General features: G+C 48.5%; 1 protein-coding gene across 1 annotated transcript; it reads left to right on the top strand.

Moving 5' to 3' along the window:
- The first annotated feature begins 248 nt into the window (after positions 1-248).
- On the top strand, positions 249-25,616 carry LOC131673383 (cGMP-dependent protein kinase, isozyme 2 forms cD4/T1/T3A/T3B). Its single transcript, XM_058951315.1, has 10 exons — positions 249-1,037; positions 14,438-14,604; positions 21,568-21,787; positions 22,184-22,247; positions 22,374-22,546; positions 22,621-22,767; positions 23,256-23,702; positions 23,970-24,269; positions 24,330-24,392; positions 24,459-25,616. Exons 1-10 carry the CDS (start codon positions 562-564, stop codon positions 24,622-24,624), a joined length of 2,223 nt encoding a protein of 740 aa, XP_058807298.1. The 5' UTR covers positions 249-561; the 3' UTR covers positions 24,625-25,616.

Here is a 25,616-nt window from a genome sequence, read left to right as displayed (position 1 = left end):
GAAGGATGATTGAGAAACGTCGTCTGCTCGATCGCATCGGCAAATCGGCGACTGGCTTATAGCGAGTGAAGTTGGCTCGGCTGCCTCCCCGCCACTCTATCGCGGCATGGCAAGCGGGGGGGGGGGGGGGTCGTCCGCGGGAGCGTGGTGGCACGGGCAGTGGGCACGTGGGCCGCGCGGCCGGAAAGGAAAAACAAGTGTGCGCTGCTGGTCGGTTGCGTGGAGCGGTCGTCTGGCGGGTTTCTGGCGCTCGGCTCGCCGCCGCGCGCTGCTCGGGGCATGCATACACGCACGCGGGCGCGCGCGCGCGCGCGCGCACACACACACATAAGAGGCGCGCGGAGCCGCGGTCGCGCAGCAGTGTCGCGTAGTGCGGCCAGCTAGTGTGCAGGCAGTGCTCGGTCGGTTCGCCCACTCAGCCAGGCAGCATCTCTCGCGGCAGCGCGCGTGTGAGTGCGCGTGCACGACGACAGCGAGCAGCAGCGACTCGGGCCCCCTCCCCTCGCCGCCGACGCGCACACGCACCCGTCCGCCAGTGCAGCAGCTCGCGCCGAAGTGCGGATGGACGGGCCCGAGTGCCGGCTGATCAGCGACGCCTGCGTGTCTATGCGCGTGTGCTTCGACTCGTTGTGCTTCTCGTCGCCGCAGCAGCGGCTCGCCGACGAGGACGAGGAGCAGCAGCAGCAGCAGCAGCAGCAGCAGCAGCAGCACGCCCAGGCCATGCAGCAGCAACTGGTGATGGCTCAGCAGCAGCAGCAGCAGCAGCAACAGCAGCAGCAAGGCGGGGTTGCCGAGCTGCAGGAGCTGCTGCGGCTCAGGGACGAGCGCATCGCCGAGCTGGATGCCCAGCTGCGTCAGCGCGACGCCGAGATCGTAGAGCTGCGCAGCCACCTCGACAAGTTTCTGAGCGTGCTGCCCTTCAAGTCGCCCCTCGCGCCCACGAAGCTGCGCCCGAGGAAGCATCGCGCGCAGGGCATCTCGGCCGAGCCGCCCAGGCAGGAGCTCGCCCCGCTCGTGCAGGTCGACAAGAGCGACAGGTACGACTGGCGTCTGTCCGCGCGACCACGTGCGCCGCTCCTCGCGGCTGCCCGACCGTTTCTCGGTGAACGCGCGCGCGCAGTGCCGCCTTGGAGCAATCGCGCGGATATGATGCGCAAATCGGAGCCGCTCTATTGCCATTATCAATGCTCACGCCTGACCGACTTTCATTGATGAATGGCTCGAATTTCGACGTCTGCTCGGCAGCGCTACGAGCTCCGCAGCTTGCTCAGCTTTCGCACCCTGCGCGTCGCGCCTCGTCACGCGATCGCTCCGCGGCCACCGACGACGATCTCTTTTCGGTGGCTTTTAATCGCTACTCAATTGCACGCGACAAGCGCGATAAGAATCGACGAATTTCGCGAGCATCTGCTGCTGCGGCTTTGTTATCTTGTCATCCCAAATTGCGCGTCATTGGGCGCAAGGGTCGAACAAGAGTGGCGCAGACGCGCGCGCGCGCCGACACAAGTCTCCCGTGGCCGGAAGCAGCTTCAGCGAACTCGTCGACGCCGCCGACGCCGCCGACGCCGTCAGTAGACTTTTCTCTCGTTCTCGACGGACAGTCGCTCCGCGGTATTCCGCAAGCGGCTGCAATTTCGTCGATAAAGACTCGTTTCGGCGCACCGAGGGGAGGAGCGGGAGCGCGCGAGATCGGCCGGAGGGACAGCGTGTCATTATTTTTGATAAATCATTCTCGCTTTTGTTCGCCGCTTCCAAGATCTCAATCACGCCGTAATTGCGCTTAATTTTCCACGTTCGCGGTGCGAATCAATTTCCCCGGCGACATTTGCGAGCTCCGAAGGAGAAGCGTCTATTTTTAGCCGCATCGCCAACTATTTGAATAATAGAAATTCAAGATAAGTAAACTTCACAAGGAGCTCTCGCGGCGTTTATCTATCTTGTTTGTCGATCGTAATTGCGATGCGTTCGCAAAAAAGCTCCGTTTTTCGCGATACACCGAGCCTTTTTCGCGCCAAACTCGGTGCAAAAGTGAATGCACATTGAACAAACTAACAATGTTGGGGTGACGTTGCGCAATCGATCAAATCTTCTTATCGATCCTCTTGTTCTAATTAGATTAAAATATCGATCACCTAACGGGACCTGTCGCGTTCGAGTGCAGCCATACCAATACAGACCATCAAAGGCAAACTGCTACGAAATTATTGGCGGAAAGATGCGACGGAAAACGTGGGGGTGAAATGGTTCGCCGTGATTTTGTCAAATGTGTCGAACGGGCAAACGTTTACCGTTCGCATTTACGCCGTCATTGTGCGCGAGCTTATCTGATGAGCGCTGCAATCGACACTTCTTCCATTGCAGCCGTCGTGCATGCGAGTAACTAAGAAACGTGAGTGCCGATCTTCCGGAGCTTCGCACACTCAGCGACAGCATTAAAGTCATATTAGTCATAAATCCAAGCTGGCTTTGGCAGATCATCTTGGCACATTATCAGCTCGGAGAAGGTACTTCTGCCAACATGCTTACGGACTGCAAATAATATCTCGCGGCTCTTTAATTAGCAGCGTCGCGTTACTTCCAACTATTTCACCGTTTGCTGTATTTATTTGTTTTTTGTCTTTTCATTGCATTCTACATTGTAAAATAAACACGCATAAAGTCATCTATAGATGACGAAATTTGTGTGTGACCAATAACCTTGTTGCTCGGTATAATGTCAATTCGTACATCTTACGTTTGAGATTGGCATGTGCACGAGTTTTCAATCGTAAAAGAATTAATTATTTTCTTCTTTTCGGTTGATTGAATCATTGAAAAAGAGTTGGAGTTGAAAAATGGATATCAAAATGAATGTCAATTTTTCGAGGTTGTCTCTTTGAACAATATAACATTACACGAGACATCGTGCTATTGCCGCTGATTCTTAGACCAAAATTTCTATTTTCCAGTATAATAGAAGAACCGTCGTGAAATTTTGTTCTATTTTTAGATTCCACGGTCAAAGATAATTTATGCTATCGCTGTCTGCTCTAAGTAAATCTTTCTTTGAGTTTCTGTCTTCTGAACTTTTGACCGCTGAATAGTTCGTTAGTCGTAGATGGATTTCATTTCACTCATTCGTAGTAATTTTTTGTCAATCGACTAGTCAACTTTCTATTTTACACTACGTTAATATTCAGATTAACAAGAATTACAGCGATCCTTCAAACAAATTACAATTATTTAAAAACCGAGTTATTTTTTTTTTTTTTTCATTCGAGAGTATTCAAGCGAAAGACTTTTTCACACCGCGATATCTGACTAAAACTGCTACGTATAACTTTGGCCTGCTTGTATTTGCAATATTTGTGCTCACAGTGGCACTTTATAACATACGTACCACAAAACTTCAGAAATACCAAACTTATGAACATCGATAATTTTTCATTGGATTATTGTCTAATTTTTTTAAATTTTGCGCATGATAAAGTCGTAGACTGGACCTATAGTAACGTTTAACAACGTTTTTCTGCTCGATAAAGACGCTCTGCATCTGACACTGTCGAATTGAAAAAAAAGAAAAGAAAAATTTGCTGTTAAAGAATGGCATGTGGAGTCTTATTTGCAATGTATCGCTGAAAGAAAGCGTGACAAAAGTTTCGAATTTTGAACACTGATGAATCAGCATTCGCGAGTACGTCGCTTATCTTCTTAAAATTGGATCACATACCGAGCCCTGCCAACAGTTGTTATTAATCGTGAGATACCGCGCGCTCAAACGATTTCTACCCGCACAGTATTTGCTCAACTTATTGGTAATATTTATACAGGCGAGCACTGACTCGTGGTAATAATCTAATGGTAATAATTAGCAAATAAAAACAGGCGTTCGCGTATAGCCCCGTTCGCCGACCATGTGCGTATGTTTTTGCGAGAGGAGGAGAAACGAAAATTGTTCTTTCTTCGACACGCGCGAACAGTTATGTACTAACGAGTTCGACAAAGATTATCCGTGAAGCAGCTAGGCAAAGAATACGCACTTCCAATAATTGTCGCTCGTGCTAATTACGTAATTGACTGATCTAAATTACGGCGGGTTCGCTTGTCGCAGAGCTGCGCGGAGATGCCACCGATGCAGTATTTTTGGCGAACAAAGAGCGGAAAAATAAAAGTGCTATTTCGAAAATACCTATGCTGATTCGCTTGTCTACGAGCGAGAACATTGTCCGGAATTGTAAGCTCGATGGTAATATTATTGAGAAAAATGGCCTTGGTCAATTGACGTGTGCCTCGCGCGCACGCGTCGTCAGAGGGCAAGCAAGCGTTAGAATAGGCGTTTGCACGAAATAAGACGGCGGCGACCCCGCGCGACGTATCAAATCCGTTAAACCTTGTTACGGCGGCGTGAGCGCTGGTGTTTCGGCGCCTCTCGGATCGCGCTGACGGTAGAATATCTAAGCCTCGGGATTCTATAGCCCCGTCAATTTCAAACAGCGCAACGAGGCGAACGCCGCAGCCAAGCACCTTTCATGCGATTTATCACTGCCAATTGACCCACTCAAGAGAGAGAAAGAGAGAGAGGAAAAAACTTTGATATCAAGAATAAAAATACATATCGAGGAGGAAAAAAATACTTTTGGAAGTCGACTCCGCGCACGAAAATAAACGTAAACACGATATAAAGAACCGTCAGTTGCATGCGCGAAGGCGCGGAACGCAAACAAATAAGAAACAATGAACTAAGCGCAGATCGGCATTTTAATTTGCAATCGGCAGAGAGAGAGAGAGAGAGAGAGAGAGAGAGAGAGAGAGAGAGGGAGAGAGAAAAAGTTTGCACGCGTGCGAAACGTATTCTATTATAGGAATAAACCGGTTTTCGTCGACGAGAATCGGCCGCTTGGTTTTTGTGAGCGGACAGTGTGTTTGTTTATGACGTTATCGCTGCTGCGCGGCAGCAACAGAAGCGGTGGCATGCACTTCCCGGCGGTGGCGTCGCGTGTAAATTCAGCTATTTCTGGCCGCGACCCTAAAGTCCGACGCGACGTCCGTTTTACTGCGAGTCATCGCCTCGCGCCGAAAACGAGAACGCGAACAATACTCGCAGCGATCTTTCGCGCCGATTTTCACGCCTCTTCCATCGGCGACTCGCGCTCCATTCCATTTTCCGTACTCGAACGCGTGCGCGCTTCTCTTCTTTTTTTATTTTCTTTTCTTTTATTCTCGCTAGCGCCAATTACATCACCCGATGCAGTTCGCAACCGATGAATCAAACGCTTATCGTAATTTTTTTTTCTCCTTTCAACTTTTAAAATCGTCGCTTGAAAGTCATTGCAAATTTGTCATCCTTTCTCTCTTTCTACGCGTGCTGCTTACAATTTTTTCATTCAACTCGCATTCAGATGGAGATTAAAATCAAGCATTTGTAATTTGCCAAATGCACATGTCTGAAATGCCGCGGCTATTGTACTGTAACAAAAGAAGCGTCTCGATCGAACGTTTTTATTTTCGGATTGTTAATTCAATAGCAGTTCCGCTAGGGTATAATCGTAGCGTTCGACTCGCTGGCAAATCGAATAATTTTTTCTTCTTGTTACCGTAAAAAACACCTGAAATTGGTTCATCGCAATGCGACGTATAGATCTATTCGCAAGCATGCATCGCCGATCGTTTTGTATATTTCCAGCTATGCTTTGTAATTTTTTTTGTCCGGAATCGCATTGCTCAATCTCGTCATTTTGAAATCTTTCCACGTACTTATGAGCTGATTGTAAAAATAAACTCATTGAATTTATGCGCTTTCCCACTTGTTGCTGCGAGTTAATTTTAGCTCTCGCGAGGTATGAAAACATTAAAACGCCGCGGCGAGCCTTTTTTATTTTTTGCAGAAACGCAGCGTAAGCAGACGACTATGATCAATTTCGTTCAATAACGCTAATTTGCGCGCCTTCGCCGCTCAGTGAAACATTCGAATGGTTTTTCACGCGCTGCAACGAACGCTCGTGAAATATTGTTATCAAGCGATCAAAAGACCTTGTCGATCGGTCATTAGCGACAGATATAGCAGAGTGCCTATTGATATGATGATTTTTCTTAGAGACGAACTAAATTATCAGCTCTATTTTTAATATCATAGATAAAAAACAGCGGAGAGCCGTATTGAGTCAATTGATAATTTCTCAATATTTCGGGGAATTCGTTTTTGAATATTCAAGCGATCTGACGAGTCGACAAATATTATTACAGCATGGAAATGGCGCTAATCGATCCCGACGTTTTCCAATTGAAAATCAATGTGAATTCGGGATAATGAGCGATCGTATCTGAATGAATGATAAGCGTAATTTTTCGATGAATTATTAACGCGGGCTGGAGAAGCCGAGTAATGATTCGTCCGCAGTGGCACATACGCGAGCTATTTTGAAACGTAAGGTGGCGTATATTCTGGGACGCGTAATGACGATCATTGAAATAAGTAATAATTTCTATGCGATTCTTTAATTTCGTATCTTTGACGGCTAATGATCGTTCGGCTACTTAGGTTTCTCGTGGTTTTCGTACTTGGTACGCATAGCGCCGCGCCTGCTTCTCAACGCTCGTCTCACGAAGCTACAAGCTTATTTAGGTGTGCATAAACATTGATGTCTCAGAGGACAGTGTCCGAGTTTACACGTATGTAGAGAGCACTCAATCGGCGAATAGGTGGCGTACGCGTGAGGAGCCTCCCCGGTCGTATATGCAGCCCAATGCAGCCCAGGACGTAGCGAAGTGGATGGCTACCTACTAGGCAACTGTATTGGCCGCTCATCCATTCGTATTCGTGGCTTACCACGCGAGGCGTAAATCGGCAATTAGGCTAGTACAGTAGCTAGGCAATGCAAAGACGCAACTGCAGCTAGTTGCCAATTATTTATTTATTAAGCGTCACGCCAAGAGAATAAAAGTGCGAACCAAGCCCGCGGATATGGTATGAGACGTATGTTTGCAGCGTGGTATAGTATAAAGGCCAGTCCATCGTACTCCCGCTCGGCTCGGCCAAGGCGCATAAATAACCAATTTGACAACGCGTTATAACGCCGGTAACGGCTGGTTTTCCAGTAAGCATCAGTACACGATGTAATAGATGATCGCAATCTCGTAGCTTAGTCGTTCGACACCGAGCGAGTTTCGCTTGCAACATGCTCAATTTTCTCGAGAAACAAACTGCAGGAGTCGCCGAGTCCGTTCACGCAAGATTTTTTGACGATCGAGTGGTGGATACTGCTACGGCTGGTGCACTCGCGTATCGCTCGGCGGGCGAGCTTGCGGAAGAGTACACTAGAGGCAAATCGGGAGATGCGCGACGATTCTAAAAGCTTTTTTAAACAATATATTTTAAATATTTAATTATGCGTAATCCTTGTATTCCCCGTCGACAAGTTTCGGCGGCCTGTCACTTTACACCAATCCACAATGTGTTATTGGAATCTGTCATACGATGATAAAATTGTCGTGACCTTTAGCTAACAAATCGGTAAACCCTAGGATCACTTTGCTGGACGGTCATTTCAGGCTGGCATTTAAAATCTAACGATGCTGATGCTTATTGCTATGCTCATCTTCCGGAACACTACCTGTACGAAGGCTTAGTCTGATACTCAACAACGGTCAGAGAAACTCGCGTAAGTTCGCGTGCGATGAAAGATTCGCGCGAGAGTTGTCGTGTACCTACTAAGTTCGTCCGCGTGCTTGCGAGCAGGCATGACGTTGTCCGGGTGATTTAAGCTTGGAGATGCTACCCACACGTTCCAATGCCACGAGGCAAAGTCGAGCTGGCTCCAGCACTGCTCGCGTCGTCTTCTAATCGCGCTCTTACCGCCAAGTTCGACTCGTACTTATTGTACTCTGACTCATTTTTACGTTCGTTTTCATGTTGTGTAATTACGCTCGAGTTAATTATCCTTATCATTCCTAGACTTCTCGCTTTTTACCACGGTCTTTATCGCGATCTTAATATCGTACTGGTCTCGTTCTACGATTTTAGTATTTTTCTCTCGGTGAGCTTGCTTGCTCTTTCAAGTTATACAGTTGCAGTTGGAATAGACTTGGTGCAGTGTTTGACGTGGACATAAGTTTATTGCAAAACGACCATTAGCCGTCAAAGATACGAAACTGAAGAATCGCATTCAAACCATCCAAGCCGTCATTGCTTATTCCAATTATCGTGATCACGCATCCCAGAATACGCCACGTTACGTTTCAAAATAGCTCGCGTATGCGCTACTGTGAATGAACCGTACGTAAATAGTTATTGCCGCGATCCGTACGTCAGACGTACGCAACGCCGGGCACGCGATAAGCACTTTCTAGAATAATGCCTCTAAGGACGTAGCGCGAAGCAGACATCGAAAACGCCTGTGCTGCCACTGCGCGCGCTCGGCTATTTGAATCGGCGCTGGAAGAGCGAGTCGAGAGAGAGAGAGAGAGAGAGAGAGAGAAGACAATCGGCGAAAGCGCAAGTCGACGTTCAGGTGGAGGCCTTCGGCCGAAAAACTTTCCTAAGTTAAAATCCGGATTTCTAGAGCGTTTCGTAATCACTTCCCATACGCTCGGCGGCAGCCTCAGTATCAGGGACGAGAACGCGGCTGCGTTGCGCCGCGAGCGGCTGGTGCTCCAAATAAAAAATTGGCCTCTCGCGCGTTACGTGGGCCCCGTGCGATCGCGATCTTGCGACGATTTCTGGCATCGTTTAGCGCGACGGCGGCGGCGGCGGCGGGCAGCCTTCAACTCTCGCAAAGTACACCTGCAAGCGTTTTCCCTCTCTCTCTCTCTCTCTCTCTCCGTGGAACGATCCTCTGCGAGAAGTGGATCCGCGTTTGTCGCTGCACGCTTCGGCCCCGCGGACGAGCGGCAACCCAGCGGCGTGGCCCCGTCGCGCTGGCTCGCCTCCGCGGCCGCCAGCTGATTCTCCGTCTTTTTCCGCGGGCCCGGCGCAACGGCTCGGTAAACAAACACCTTGCGCGCGCTCGCATTCGAGCTATACATAGCACGCGAACCAGCAGGCCGGGGAATTCCACGGGCGCGCGCGCGGAGCCGCTCGTCCCTTTCTCTATTCGCCGGCTCGCGCCGCTCGCGAGACGGCGAGTCGCTGGCTGACGTCACGTGCAATTGCTCGTCTTCTATCTGCTCGCTGCGCGGCCGCGTCCTCGGCCCTTGCCCTCGGTCCAGGGCGTCGCGCGCTCGCGCGCTCTCTCGGAAACGAGGGCGCGAGCGGGAGGAAACGGCGAGGAGACGCGCGCCGTGGAAACGTCGCTCGCGCCGCGCTTATCTGCCTCGGCGCGCGGGCTATTTTTAGCCGCTGTCACGGCCAACGGCGATATTTTAAAAAGTTAAAGCCACACGCTCTCTCGGCCGCCTCGCGCGCTCCGCGGCAGCTCGACGTGCGCCTCCTCCCGCCGCCGTCGCTCTCCCTCGGCACGCACGCGCGCGCGACGACGGGGACCGCTTTGTGCGCGCCGAGCGAGCGCCGAGCGACGACTTGGCTGCGCGCTGGCGCCCCCTCGTGACCGCTCACCCGCTCACGACGACCACCTGTTCGGTAAGGTCGAGCGCTTCTGCACTGCGCGCTCTCTGTCTTATCTGCGCGGACGGATCGCCAGCTTCTCGCATCGTCGTCGTGACGTTTCACTCTTTTTCACTTCTAATCCTTGCTGTCAACTCTCTCTCTTTGCCGTCGATTGGATTACAGCATTTCAAATCTTTATTTTTCGCCCTGATACTTTGCAGCCAATAACCAAGTGACCAAGTTACACTGATCGCGCTATTAGTTACAAGATTTATTTGCAAAGTATTGAAAAAGCTGGATTAGCGCTGGTTTATCGTTGCTAAGATCTTGGCGCGGACACAGTCGTTACAAGCACTCAAACAAATTCAAATTTACAATGCAAACTGATAAAATACTAACGAAATTTAGCTCATCTATTCTCATTCTACAGTGGATAATTGTAGAAAGTTGATTGTGCAGGTGATCTTTCATTATAAGCTACGAGTGGCGGAATATTGCAGACAACGTTTTGAACAATGAATAGTAGATTTAAAGTATTTCTCATTTTACACTGCAAATGAAAACAACTGTAGTTTCCGAGACGCTACGTCGTTCTGATCTGTTCCCATCTCGTGCTTCAAGCTGCATCTACACTCTCACTACAATGTACTCGTATATGAGGATATTATAAGAAGATACCCGTATCGCTCTGGCGTGTAATATCGACATCCCTCGTGGTGCCAGCATTGCTATCGATCGGCATAAATATACTCGACTATCGCCCGCGCATCGCTTTTGAGGCAATGCCATTCGTAAGCCCGATGATTCGACAGCCATTCGAGCCGACGCGATGTGTTGCATGTACGTTCACACTTTGTAACCATTCAAATTTTTGTAATAAGTAATAATTTTATACCACGCTTATGCAAAGCTTACAAAATATTTTGTAAATTTGCCGTATAGGTAATAATCGTTAGTTTCTTCTCAAATGTAAGATACGTTAGATTTGAGAACTATTTCTTATGTGTATAAGAGTACGCATATTTTCCGATGTCTTCATTTTTGTGAAACCGCAATCAACGAGAAAACCGTGCCGTTGAGAGAGCGGAAAGTGCGAGTGGTTAAACTAATGAATCTAAATGAAATGCTAATTGCGCATGGCACTTGCTTCCTCAGATAAATGAAATCGTAAGTCTCCCATCCCGTTAAGTATTCCGACTTTTGTATCCAAAGTCCTTGAGCTAAATAACGCGCGATGGGGGTCTCATGGCTTTTTATTTTATTTCGAGCGTTTGTACGATGCGTTTAATTGGTCGTTCGGTTTCCCAAAGTACGACGTGGAATAAGTCATGGATACATTTACAGCTTGGAATTTCTTCTTCCTTCACCGCCTAGTTTTTTCGATGCTTTCGGCGTGAAAATATAATATCCGAAGCGCGTTCAAAGTTAAAATGACACATCGATGTTTTCAAAATGAAACCTTTGGTTTAAAAATACACGCAAGGTGTAACGTACTCTCAATAATGCTCGAAATAAATTTAGACCTCACGAAAGTAAAAATGTACCTGCCGGAATGACAGATAGCAATTGTTGTTGTATTCTAATGGCGTTATAAATAATGAATAGCAGATTTTTGGCACGAAACAGGCATAAAAATAAACTAAAACGGAAAGAATGCTCGTAAATTAAAATACGTTTAATTATTAATGAAGATTACTTGATTCGCTCGATACGGAATTCGCATGGAGAATCGAAGCGTGTTAAAATGACGCTGTCCCGAATGAAGACATTGCCAGCGCCGTTAGACGTTTGGAAGTGTGTTCGATGCATTTATTACGAACGGGAAAAACGTGTGAGCGTTTGAATTTGAACGCGTGGGACTGGCGTGCAACACGTCGCACGTAAGCGAAGCTTTTTGTACGCGAGCACCGGACGAAATTCGCGCATAGCCTTTGGTGATGTGCAGGCGGGTATAATTCTTAAACGGAATCGAGAACTCGTTTTCCAGATTCTCGGTATCGAAGAGATGCAATCTTAATTCGCTTCGGTAGCTTAGCCGCGCAACAGGCCGGACACATTGAGCCCTTGAAAATTCCTCGAGACCGAAAGATTCGCTCCGCGGGCAAGTTAATTTGTACCTAGAAGAGCGCCGACGCGGTATACCGACATTGCGTGATTCATAACTCGCCGAGGCTCTCAATAAAGAAGTACAAAGTCATTTACTTGGCCGTAAACGGTCAAATAACATTGCCAGTCGTGACGATCTCGCGCGCCTGTGCTCTCGTTCCGTGCTGGCATTTGCGAAGCTTCTCGCCAGCAGAAGCATTCATCCGCGTGACGAGGCAAGGAATTCCCGAAGCAATTGGCGCTCGGCCTATAAAGTCCGAGCCTCCGTCACAATCCGCAAGCAGCATCGCGATAACTGGCTCTCGTATTATAGCTAATGATAGGGAAATGTTTGCCGGGTAAACAGTCGAGCGCCGCATAAAAATAGACGCGGAAAGCTTCCCTCGCTCGCGGGGGGCTTATTTGTTTGTATGAAAGTTTTAATGCGGCCTGCGCGGGCTTCACCTATACGCGAAGGACGCGGGGCCGAGTCCGGGCGTGGGTGTGCCGGAGATGCCGCGAAGCAAAACACCGCCGGTCTTGACGTCAACGTGGTCGACGCGCCGACTCGGGCCACGCGTCCCGCCTCAGCCAGGAGAGCCGCGCGCGTCCTTTCACCTCGATTAGCGCGCGCGTGGCCTTAAAAATAGCGCGTTCGCGACTTCGGGGACCCTTGGCAGGCTTATCGCGGCGCGCGCCGTGACTCGGCAGTTCGTCGACGGCTCTTTGGCAAGGCGCTCGTCGCGCGCCACCTGCTCTCGATTCGATAAAATTCGAAAGGCGAATCACGGCAGCGAGGCGGCGCAGATAAAGCCGCGGCTAGTCATAGCGCTGGCTTTCAGTGACGCATCGTCGCCGTCGCGCTCGCGAGCGAGAGCGATGCCAGTGTAGCGTGCCGAGAGTGCGACGCTCGCGGTTGTCGCGAGGATGGACTCCGTGCGAGATCTGAAGAGGCTGCTCTACGAGCGCACCGAGGCACTGCGCGTCCGCGACGAGCAGGTCGAGCTGCTGGCGCGCGCGCTCGAGGAGCGCGAGGCCACGATCCGCTACCTGCAGAACGAGATCGACAAGTTCCGGCAGATCGTGGAGCTGGGCTATGGCAAGAGCGGCCCGCTCAATCCGGCCCAGCGGCTCAAGCGCCAGGCCATCTCGGCCGAGCCCCTCGGCCTCGTCACCAACCCCATTCCCAAAGTCAGCAAGCCTCAGAGGTTCGCGCGCTCATTTTCTTTCTGCTTTTCAACGATCGTTCGTTGCCTCGGCGTGGTGGGCTCAACTTCAGAGCGCAACGCGCGGCCAATAAATCGCGCGCGTGCTTTCCATTCGACGAGCTTCCGATTGCCAGCCGGCGCCTGGAAACTAAGTGGTGCAGGCGGCAGCCCGGCCACGATGCTCGCCGAGCACCTCCGCTCTATAAAAATCTCCGATGACGCCGGTCATTATCGAGTGGCGTGAGTGCAGAGTTGATCCGTGCACGCGCACTTTTCGGACGCTCCCGCCATTCCCAGGCCTCTTTATCTTGGGAAAAAGTCTTTCGTGCCCGATGCGAGTAGTCAAGGATCGTCGTTTCCAGTCGTATAAAAGTCGAACGCCGATGGCGGGGCAAGCGCGCGCGGCTAGTTGTGCAGTGCACGAGAGGACTATTCTTTCTTTCTATGTTTCTCTGTGACCGCTGCGATACGTCGTCGCGGACGCTCGAACGAGTGACACCTTTGCACGCGTGTAGATCATACCGAGGGCGTTTCGTAACTCGAGGCAGGTACTTGTGCTTTCACGTCACGTCACGATTCTTATCAATGAACGTGACGCCCGTGTTTCGACACTTTGTTTGGGCTATTTTGTCTTAAATATACAGCTGCTGGCAGGATCGCAACATCGCCAATCGAATGATGCTTGCATTTTTATCGCGACGCATAATCGGACAACAATATTTGCGATGCTTCATTCGTCCGTTTAATCTACGCTCCTTAAAATAGCTCTATGAATTTAGTTACAATGCCGAGCCATTGTGTCTCTTCTTATCGAGTAAAATGCATTTTGTTTTATTCATATAACAAAACGACGTTTCTCAAATTGTTAGCGAACGCGTAGAAAATAAATCGTCGAAAGAGGTGAAGGTTATACTCGCATTCAAAAGTCAAATCAAAACATATTTCTAATGATAGTTCGTCGATGCTCTACGTAATACCACACGTAATCACAGAGAATTTTATTTATTGCTTATCCACGCTATTTTTATGTTGACTCTCGTGCTGACTCGTTAATGCTATCTAAGTTAACGGCAGAAAGGTTTACGGTCGAAATGGAATAACGCGCTTCTAGAATATTTTACTGCACCGATTGAACGATATTCTACATATTTTATAATGTTGTCAAGTTATTAAATATCATAATTGATCATGGAATTACAATTCTTTACAAACACAAGTTGGTATCTGCAAGTATTCAAGCTTTCAGACAACACTTGCTTAACTGTTTGACTTACTTGAGAAATACCGATTTCCATGGCACAAGTACGTGTAATTTCACTCCAATAATCTTGGTATAGGATGATAATGTTACGTTTTCGATCAAGTGATACGCAATTCACGTTTAGAAAGACTCACTGGAATTGCATTCGAAATGAAGAAGAGTCGGACTTTGACTTACTAAGTGCTTTTGTCGATTTACTTATTCAATAACCAACATTATAGAGTAAAAAAACGATCCATTCGTAATCCTCTTTCATATGTATATTTCTTCTTGAGTACAAAAATAGACACGTATTGGTTATAATCGTTTTAAAATAACAGTTCATACGCGAGGTATTAATACACTCAATTATTTTTATTTCAGGTCACGGGAACTGATAAAAGCTGCTATTTTGGATAATGATTTCATGAAGAACTTGGAACTTACGCAAATTCGAGAAATCGTCGACTGCATGTATCCTGTCACTTTCCCCGCAGGTTCTATCATTATTCGCGAAGGAGATGTCGGCTCAATTGTTTTTGTCATGGAAGGTGAGCTTTATTCCTTTAATTTTTCATGATGCAGTGAATTTGCTCCTTTTTGCAATGGGTTTTTCCTACTATGCTGATTGTCATTCTTCGGTTCATGATGAATAAATTTGGTCTTTATATCAATTTATTTGGCTTATTTATCATTGACTGAGAATCGGCAAATAATTGGGTTTACTTTTCCATCTTGTTAGTTCATTGATAGGCAACTGGCACATGCTGTATTCCCAACAATAAGTAGTAAAAAATGTATTTTGTATGTCTGAAATAAAAATAGCTTTGGCCGATAATTTGAAATCAGTGTCATCACTACTTAAATAAGATAAGATTTTCCAACAGAAAAAAATGTGATTGAATTGGATCGATCAATGCTATGTTGAACAAATTTATTTGATTTAAATATTCTCTCTTATCTCCATTTCATAAAAATATGTGCAGTAAAACAGCGATTCTGGTTAATTTTTGCACAGTGATTATTCTTTGGTAGATTAGAAAAATCGATCATAGATATCTCGTGGTACATACTCACGTTGTAGCCGTTTTCAATCAATCATTGCATTCGCGTTATCTGAAAAACATGAAAAAGTTGGCTAAGAGAATGAAGCTTCCGTCAGCGGATATGAAACGCCAGTGGTCATGCTTTTTGTTGATTATTTACTCGATCTGATTGGTTCTCGGTTATGTTTGAAGATTCTGAATACATTTTTTTCAAATTCAAAATCAGTATCGTCAAAGAATAACAGCGTACAAACTTGTATCTGTGAACTGTATTATTATTATTAAACAATTGAAAACGTAATCGGCTCGAACGGCTGTGGAGTGAAAAAATGTACATACAAAGAAAAAACTATAGAGATCTACTTTGCCCGTGTCGGTAACTTATTCTCTAACGCGGCAATTTTCTAATGCGATAAGGTGACGATCGATTTTGCTAACGAATGGCATAATGACTGCCGTCATCAGCTTCCAAATTGTATAACAGACATGCTTTAATCGGTACTTACCTAAGCTTTCCAAGTTTATAAGCGCAAAGTTACCTTGTAAGTTTTCCGTGCTGTTCGCGGTGACAGTTGAAAAAATGCAGACAATTATTCCAACTAAAAGATTTAATAAAATCTAGTTTCTTGCGTAACAGCGAGCCAAAGTTCCAGCAGTTGTACATAGGGCCGAGGGCGTTGAAATCGAAGAAAGTCGACGAAAAGAGAAAGTTAAATCGCAAACAACTCGGGGAGAGAGAGAGAGAGAATCGGCGTATTCTAAATTTTCGATCGTGCTTGCATTGTTTCAAACCGATCGAAAGCTTTTTTCATTTGTACTTGCAAACCTTCTACTGCCATTCTCCAAAGAGTTCCATTTTCCTTTCGCTCGACAGCTTCATTATCAATTTAACGCGTCTGATGCCTCTTAACGAACACTTCTTTCCGAAGCTCGTATCACGAAACTTGTTTTGCCTAATTGTCTAACAGACGAGTTCCTTTGAGGTCGATTGGGCGCGCGTACTATTTTTATTACGACCAACCAAATCCTTTTTTCCTCGCAGCTGTCGTTGCGCGTCGCGGAGCGCAATGATCAAATTCAGTATCGGTTTCTCAACGACCGCAGTTTACTTATACAATTGGAATGTAATAATTTTTTGTCAAATCCAAGGCGAGAGAGTAAGTTCTGAAGTGAGATAATAGCGTGTAAATATTGGACCAACGATCGAGAAAAAAAAACCAGGAATGACGATACAAAAGGCAGTGGCTTTTGTACGATGAGGTGGCTTGTATTTATAGGAGAAAACCGTTAAAATAATCGCTCTTCCCTAATAACCATTGCGTTCTATAAATCAACTTTCTCTTTGTGGCTCAACTAATAACAATAGCATATGATAATAACGAGCCTTCCCTCCCGTTATACGTGTATATATATGTGCGCCTCGAATTCGCTTGCGCAACGGATCTGTGAAAGAACCTCCCAGAGTTGCATTTATTTCAAGAAATAAAAAACAGCGCATAACTCTATCGTACGCGGATGAAGCGAAAAAGGGAGCAAAAAAATAAAAAAATAAGAGCCCGGTATTGGCATATGGTTTCTTACTGAAGGAACAAGCTCGAACTGCCAAGGAAGACGAAGGTGTCGCACGAGTTCGGAATCACTCAAAGCTCGACTTCCACTGTAGAGCAGACTGCGGGGCTCGAGGGCTTAGCACGCGCGCACTCGCGAGCCTCGACTCGACGGCGCAGCGGGTGACAGGCAGGCAGCAGGCAGGCAGCAGCTGCGGCGACGAGAACCGAGTCGTCAAACTCGCTCTCGTCTCCGCTCGCCACCGCGTCGGCCGCGAGCAAAAAGAGACCCGCGCATCTCGAGCCGGGCGAGCGAGGGGAGTCGCGGCGGGCGCGCGAGACAATCGGCGGCGACGGCGCAGCTCGGCGGGGTGCTGGCGCGTGGCGGCCGGCCGACCTTGGCCGGCAAGTGGCGATTCCGGGCGGAGGTGCGGGCAGGCCGAGCCGACACAAAGCGAGCGGCGCCGCGGCGAGCGAGCAGCTGAGAACCGCTGTCCTTTCTCCGGGAGAGCCGCGGCCGCGTCGGGAGCGGGGGCAGCCGCCTCGCGCGGCTCTCGCGCGGCTCTCGCGCCTCGGCGCCCGCCCCGGCAGTCGGCGCGCGGGCAGCGAGGCGCCATGTGAGCGGCCCACGACACACGCGAGCGAGCGATGAAGGTCCGCGGCTACCCGGACCGAGCGGTCCTCGACGACCCGGAGTTGCTGGCGGAGCCCGAGGCGGCCCGCGCGCGCGCCATGGACCTGCTGTACGAGGCGAGTTGGCGCGAGTGCGGACTCAACTGGACGGGCGCGGGCCGCGGCGAGTGCCTGCCGCGGGCGCGCCCGGGCGCCGAGCAGCCGCTGCGCTCGGTGTCCACGGGCTCCAGTTCCTCCGGCTCCCACTGCAGCGAGGCGAGCAGCGCCAGTTGCGCCAGCGGCTCCGCCGACGAGCGCGAGGACAGCGAGGGGCACGCCTCCTCGCGGCTCGAGCGCGACCACTGCTCGACCGCGTCCGGCAGCTTCCTCATACCCAGGCCACGGCTCATCGTGCCGGTGCACACCTACGCGAGACGCCGGCGCACCGGGGCACCGCAGCCGGTGCGCGCCGTCGCTCGAAGGCCTCAGCAGCCTCCAGGTACATCCTTCGCGTGTTCCCGCTGTCTCTCTCTCTCTCTCTCTCTCTCTCTCTCTCTCTCTCTCTCTCTCTCTCTCTCTCGCGCCAGCAATTAGCATCGGGAGAGCCGCGCGGTTTCGCGTGACCGCTGCGCGCGTTTCGTCGGGCCGCAGGACCGGGTGGCCTCCGCCGCAGTCTGTCCTTTCGGCCGGAAGACCGTGGCATCGCTCGGTCGCGCGTGTGACTCACGCGAGCGAATCCTCGCCGAACCGACAAGACGAAGAACCGTTCGCGACGGCGCAGCGCGAGAGAATGTCGAGCACGTGTTCAAAATGCTTACCGGCTGAGAGCGAGAGAGAGGTGACACGAAGCAGTGTGACGTGCATACCCTTGCGAGGATGCACCGTTAACTGCCACTTTCCCCATCTGTCTCAACCGTCGACGTGCCGTCGTTCTAACATACGTGACGCACTTCTCTTTATCCTCTCTCTCTCTCTCTCTCTCTCTCTCCTTGTCGCCTTCTCGTAATTGCGCTTGTATACTGCTCTTTCACGCCTGCTGTTCTTGTTCTTCTTTCAAGGCTGTACTTTCCAACCGATCTCGCGAGAAGCAGGCAACTTGAAAGCTTTTTTCGGAGTGGGGAGGGGGTGGGGGGCCACGATCGAGTGGGCATTTTCCTTTCATAGTGTACTGTTCGAAAGAAAACGTCTTCTAAAGATATAAAGGATGCACATGCGCAATGAGAGAGGAAAAAATGGAAGCAACGAGACGATGGCACGTCGAAGTATAACAGCGCAAAGTTGGCGTGGTTGTCTTTGTTCCTAGACCTGACGTGTCGACAGGTCCAAATCGCTTTTAGATAGCTATCGCTAGGCAACTCTCTATTAAATCATTTGTTTTTATATTAATAAATATGCATTACGTTGGACATGGAACGCTTGTGACGTGTGAATGACACTTTAAAAAAACAGGTTCGATAATGATCGTTAAAAAGTTTCGAATGTAGGTGAAAAAGAATAATAATAATAATTTTTGAAACAAACAACACGCTTTAACGGGTGTCGTTCGTTTGTAAATGTTTCAAAGTTAACCACCTCGCCAATTACAAAACTCACTTCAATAATTGCGCGTAAGTATACTTTCAAGATTGTTGTCAATTTTAATTGAATCAGCTTGCTGCTGGCGTTGGGTGAACCTCGCAATGATAAGGCAATTTTTCTCCTTCCCACTGCATATAATTGGTCGAAAGCAACTGACGATAATTAAAACATTAGCTTGCAGAGAGATTGTTAACCTAATTGAAGCCGTGGTTGTTTACCAAATTATTCGAAGTTTGGATAAACGGGTCTCGGAGAACAAAGTAAAAGTATATAAACGGAAACCGCTCCGATGATCCACTTGACGACAGTAAAAGAGAAAAGACTCAATAGTATTCCGTAATCACACGTCGCGCTCGCTAGAGCTGTCAGATCCATTTACAACGAAATAATCTCTGAAAAAGTATGCGTAGTCGCCATGGCAGATCGAATCAGCTCGCACTTATAGGCGGCGAACGCTCGCGCGTGGAAAATCTACATGAGAGCGGACAACGGCACGGATATTTGCGCCGACACAATGCAATCGCAGCGCGCGATGCGCGTGAGAGGGCAAAGCGAGGAGACGACGATGACGAGTGCGCGCGGATCGCCGTTGCGCAAAAGTGTCATAAAGTGAAATTGAGTTCAGGATCAACGCGGAGAGCAATCGCGGATATTGCTACACGCGCGAGCTGCGTAGCGCGCGGCGGCGAGCGCTTCGACTTCCGAACCCCTCGGAGCGCCAATAGCGATCGGCAGCACCCGCGGAACAGGCTCGTTCGTACTTTCTCTCCGGAAGCTACTCGCGAGCTGCCGCCTGCCTCTCTCGCGGCCACTGCGAACGCTCGCCGAGAAATTGTTCCTTCGCAAATGGGATTAATGGGCGGAGAGAGCGCTCGCGATCTTCCCGGCGCGCTCGTGGCCGCGGCAAAAGTACCGCTCCGTCGTCGCACCTGCGCGACGGAAGAGTTTTCTTATTTTCTTCCTTGATACGTGCCGCGCGTGACATTTCCGAGCTGCCGAGAGCAGAACCGATCGAATTTTCGCGGATCCCGCGACGAGGTAGAGCCAACGACTGCCGTCTCTGTCGCCGCGAGCGGGCATGGCATTTCGCTTCGCCGTCGGCGTGAAACCGAGCGCGAGCTTTCGTCGGACGATTCGCGCGCTGTCGGCGCGACAACGCGAAGCGCGTAACGTTTGTTGGTTGTCCAGTTTTTATGACAACGGCACGTAGAGAGAAGGAGAGAAACTTTAAGGAAAAATCGCTTCGCGCGAAACAATCAAGCCCGAACGGTCGTTTGCAACAGCTGCTTTTTTAACAACTTTGCTAACCGCTTGCCTGCCTGTAACTCGCTCGTGCGCGGAGAGTTCAACGCCATCACGGTATATTCTATTGTGCGAGCGAGCGAGCGAGCTATAGTGTATATCAGTTCTGGTTTTCGAAACGACTTGTATAGATTGTAGTCTCTCGAGGCGACGCAGACGGTCTTTAAAAAGCGAATGACTCAGGTTTTTTAATTTTTCTGCACTTTTCTCTTTTGTCGCCATCGTATCACGAGCTTTCTCGCGGCGTACGTGCGGAAATACGTGCGAGCACAGGCGACACGCGACAGAGCGACAACCGTCCAGGATAGGCGTCTAAAATAATTGGGCCCCTTCGACGGATATAACAACTGAATGTTTGCGTGGCGATGGGCTCGACTACGCCGAGTCCGAAAATTGAAAAATGTTCGTATCGAGGCATTGGCACAGGCAGGCCGGAATTAGCATACACGTAAATCCTTGGCCAAGCGTACCATATACATAAGCTGACGCGAGGTAGCCGCGCGCAGGTTGACCCAGTTAGCCGCTGGTTCGCTCGCTCGGCGAAAGACGAGAGAGAGAGAGAGAGAGGAGCAGCGTCGCGGTGACAAGCAGAGCTGGCAAAAAGAGTCCACGTCCCGACGGCGAATCTCTCGCGCCCCCAAGCTTGCGCAACGCTGCTTTTTACGAGCAGGCCAAAACGCGCCGGTGCTTTTCGCGCGCGGATCGGGCCCCGATCACAAGGCCCCGGAGATCGCGCGAGGAAGCAAACGAACCGAACCGCCGCCGGTAAGAAAGAGGCGCAGAAGCAGGCGCGCGCCGGCGAAAGCCGAGTTTCACCGAGGCTTCCTGCGAGCCTCCGCCCCGCACGAGCGAGCATTGTCAGCGGCGTCGACGCCAGACAAAGAAGCGCGAAAACTCGCAAAAAGTGGCACGTACACGCGCTTCGCGCGAAACCGGACGGCCAAGGTTGGCACTCCGAGGACCCACTTGACCGTTAGGCTCTGCTCGCCAATTCCTGTCGATTGCTTTGACACGCTCGCGCTTTCGTGTTCCAGGGGAAAGTCCTTTCCGTTTGTCCGGGCTATTGGAAATTTCACACCCGCGCCGACAATGACGGTAATCTACCACAATCGGCTTATCGTTTGACCAATCCAAGCAACCTGTAAACCTCGTTCTTTTTCGTGCCTTACTCTCGTAGCATAGCCAACTTGAAAATAGTGAGAGCGTAAAAGGCAGCTGGTTATAATTTTCCCCGACGAAGCGAGAATCATGCAAATAGCTCGGAGTTAGGAGAAGCGGTCGCTTAGCGAGCATGTGCCAGTCGATCAAAACTGTAACTCAGCCCGTCGTTTCTCGTCGCTGCGCTGTGTTTATTATGCGCCAGCGACGAGCGCAAGTCGATCTCAATTGCAGAGCAACGTTTGAAACAATGCTGATGCTTGCTTTGCAGAGGGAAAGGTGGAGGTGTCGAGGGACGGCAAATACTTGAGCACGCTGGCACCCGGTAAAGTGTTGGGCGAGCTGGCGATACTTTATAACTGCAAGAGAACTGCCACGATAACCGCGGCAACTGATTGCCAGCTATGGGCCATCGACCGGCAGTGTTTCCAAACCATCATGATGAGAACTGGCCTAACGAGACAGGCCGAGTACACCGATTTCCTCAAGAGGTAAACCACTTTCAACGCGTTGTCGACTCTCATTACTGAATCATAATCCTTTTTTTAATCTGATATTGGTTTATCACATCTTTTGATGCGTACACTAATCAGGACAGCGCAATACTTCTTTTGGTATATATAATCCAGTAAATATAAAAAATAGCTTTGATTTAAAAATAGATGACTTTCAAGTTTCATACTCTTTTAATTTTAGTTTAGCCTTGATAAATATTTTATGAAATAGTATAATATGTTGCATGAGTTACGATTTTTACATTCTTTTCTTTTTTTTTGTCTTTATATTTTACTTGAGGTTATTTCAACTATGCAAGGCGTACAAATTGTTACAAACCGCTTGTATAGCATGAATATTATAAAAAACGCTAACGAGGAATTGTCTTTCAGCGTTCCAATTTTCAAAGATTTACCCGAGGAGACTCTAATAAAAATTTCGGACGTATTGGAAGAGGTGAGTGATGAACATTCCCGTTCGAAATTAAGAATTGTTAAAATGGAAAAAAAGTAGCGATATCAGTAGCCTCGTTATCGAGAATCAACTTTGGTGATGATAAAAGAACAAGTACAATGTTTGCAGACTTTCTACAACAATGGCGACTATATTGTCAGGCAAGGCGCGAGAGGAGATACATTCTTCATCATTAGCCGAGGCCAGGTGAAAGTGACCATCAAGCAACCCGACACTACGGACGAAAAGTACATAAGGACCTTGAACAAGGGCGACTTTTTCGGCGAGAAGGCTCTTCAAGGGTATTTATTCTTTGTTTCCTTATGATAATGCCAAAAGTCTGTCTAGCCTTGAGTAAGCCGTTTTTGTGGAACAGCGACGACCTGAGGACGGCAAATATCATAGCGGACGATCCGGACGGAGTGAGCTGTTTGGTGATCGATCGCGAAACTTTCAACCAGCTGATATCCTCGCTGGACGAGATCCGAATGCGCTACAAGGATGAACTAATAGAACGCAGAAGGTATGCCAAGCAACAGCTGAGTTTCCCTTTCACGCGCGAATCATTGATAATGCATCGCTAGAAACTTGCCGAGATCCTCGCTTAACCTGCCTACACTAACTGTGTTTCATGTCTAACCAAAGGATGGGCACGTAAAAGCCAAGCTAAAAAAACTAATGTAAGTCCTATTGGAATTCGCTTTCTCTCGTAGATGCAGTTGCGTGTTTCATAGCAGCTTCTACCTTCATCTGTTTCCTACATATAGTCTTTCTCATTTTGCCTGTGCAATTCATACACTAACAAACTGTGAAATTGACACGAGAATAGTGCGAATTCCGAATGATCGAGCGGAAGTAGTAAGTAACTTGTCCATTGTGTGTGCGTGTTGCATGCTCTTCCTTCTCTCAGTCACAATTCCCTCTCTCGACATAAATCAGCAGCAAGAGAGAGGCTTTGTCTCCGCGAGATAAGGGTCTATAATAACCGCTATTCACGTGTGCGTGTGTCAGGTTGAACGAGGAGTTCCGAGAGCTGCGTCTGCAAGATCTGCGCTCGCTGGCGACGCTGGGCGTGGGTGGGTTCGGGCGCGTCGAGCTCGTGCAGATAGCCGGCGACAACAGCCGCTCGTTTGCCCTCAAACAAATGAAGAAGGCCCAGATCGTGGAGACCCGGCAGCAGCAGCACATCATGTCCGAGAAGCGGATAATGGGCGAGGCCGACTGCGATTTCATCGTCAAGCTGTTCAAGACCTTCAAGGATCGCAAGTACCTCTACATGCTGATGGAGGCGTGCTTGGGCGGCGAGCTGTGGACTGTGCTGCGCGACAAGGCATATTTCGACGACTCGACCACTAGATTTTACACGGCTTGCGTCGTCGAAGCCTTCGACTACTTGCACTCGAGGAACATCATCTACAGGGATCTCAAGCCCGAGAATTTACTGCTGGATAGTCAAGGGTAAATGCCGCTTTCTCCATTCACGGACTAAAGTTCCGGCCGGCGCGTAATCTCGTTTGTCCCTCGAGCGTTTCGCCTGCGACTCGCTCGCTGCGCATCGACAGCTGCTAGTATTTTTAAAGTGATTTATCGCTCGCACTTTTCGCTCCTCGCAAAGTAAACACGCGCGGCTATTTCCACCTCCGAGCGCCGTGGATGGTCGACCTTTGAATACAGGCCTCGAAATAGCACTCGAGAAACGAGAAAGTAACGAGCAAATGATCGCAGGTACGTGAAGCTGGTGGACTTTGGTTTTGCCAAGAGACTGGATAACGGAAGGAAGACGTGGACGTTCTGCGGCACTCCGGAGTACGTAGCGCCGGAAGTGATTCTCAATAGAGGTCACGACATAAGTGCCGACTACTGGTCGTTGGGCGTGCTAATGTTCGAGCTGCTCACTGGAACGCCACCGTTCACCGGGGCTGATCCGATGAAAACGTACAATATCATCCTCAAAGGAATCGATGCGATCGAGTTCCCTCGGATAATAACGCGCAACGCCACCGTTCTCATCAAGAAACTCTGCAGGTAAACCTTCCGCGGCAATGCTCTCTCAGATAGTAAAACTCAATCAAGTTATTCTTACAGGGACAACCCTGCCGAGCGTTTGGGTTACCAAAAAGGAGGAATCAGCGAGATTCAAAAGCACAAGTGAGCTTGGTGCCTTTAGCTGGTCGTTGGCCAGCAATTTTAACGCGATGCGTTTTCATTTTTTAGATGGTTCGATGGCTTCAATTGGGAAGGCTTGAGGTCGAGGACTTTGAAGCCGCCAATAATGCCAAAAGTAGTGAGTCCTATGGATACGACAAACTTTGATGAATATCCTCCGGATGCAGATCCACCACCACCAGATGACATATCCGGATGGGACAATGACTTTTAACAAGAGCGGGTGCTGACGGCAGGAAGAAAACAAACAACAGCCTCACGGCTCTCTAAAAACCATATTTTTTTATATTCGTCTCCAGCGCATCCGCGGGACGGACAAAGAATATTTTTGTAATTGACGACTGTTGGCCTCTGGAATAAGGTTCGGCAGTTTTTGCTAGACTCGCGCGTTATTGATACGTCTTGAAACATCGAACCAAAACCTCCTCATTTTTGATACGTGGTTTATGTTCAAGAGATCTCTTAATGAGGATTTTTGGGACCATGTTGTTGTTCGCTATCGTTGGTTATTTCTAGGAACAAATTATTCAATTTTACACTAAACACGTTCACGCTGCGCATGATGCTGATGCGCGTTTCAGTCTTTTTATAGGATACGATCTGTATGCCTATATCTATGCGACAGGCTGTTCATTGCTGTGGAATATTACAAAAAGTCTGTATCTCACTGAAAAGTTATAAAACATTGTTGATAATTTGTTGTTTTGGAAAGAAAATTTACATCGATAGATCAATGTCTACAAGACCTTCTTTGTACATTCGTACTTTTAATTCTGCGCGTTATTGTTCAAGTCATGTTGTAAGAGTGGTAGTCCTGATGTTAGTGTCTGAACGGAAAAAAAAACAATTGATTTTTAATAATATTGCGAGACGTATGCCAGTGTGCAAAGTGCCATTACTGTACACACGTTTTGTAAATCAAAGATGCAATTTGACGCGCGTACACGTAAGATAGAAACGGCTTTAAAACACAATTCTCTTGCCATTCGTGTTGCAATTCACTATAAACTTGTCAAAATACGATCATGATTGAGCAATTTTGCTCCGTACATAGATCGTTTCATTTAATATTGTTGTTTGATTCGTTTTATAGTTTATTACGATAATTCTATTTTAAATCTTTTACAAAATTACGAATCATGTAAATAATTTTTAAAATTATGCAAAAATAAGACATCTAATAAATATCATTATTGAAATAAATTT

This window comes from Phymastichus coffea, unplaced genomic scaffold (genome assembly GCF_024137745.1).
Source record: "Phymastichus coffea isolate CEN01 unplaced genomic scaffold, Cenicafe_Pcof_1.1 PCOF00174, whole genome shotgun sequence".
Classification (NCBI taxonomy): Eukaryota; Metazoa; Arthropoda; class Insecta; order Hymenoptera; family Eulophidae; genus Phymastichus; species Phymastichus coffea.
This window is presented reverse-complemented; position numbering and strand designations above follow the sequence as displayed.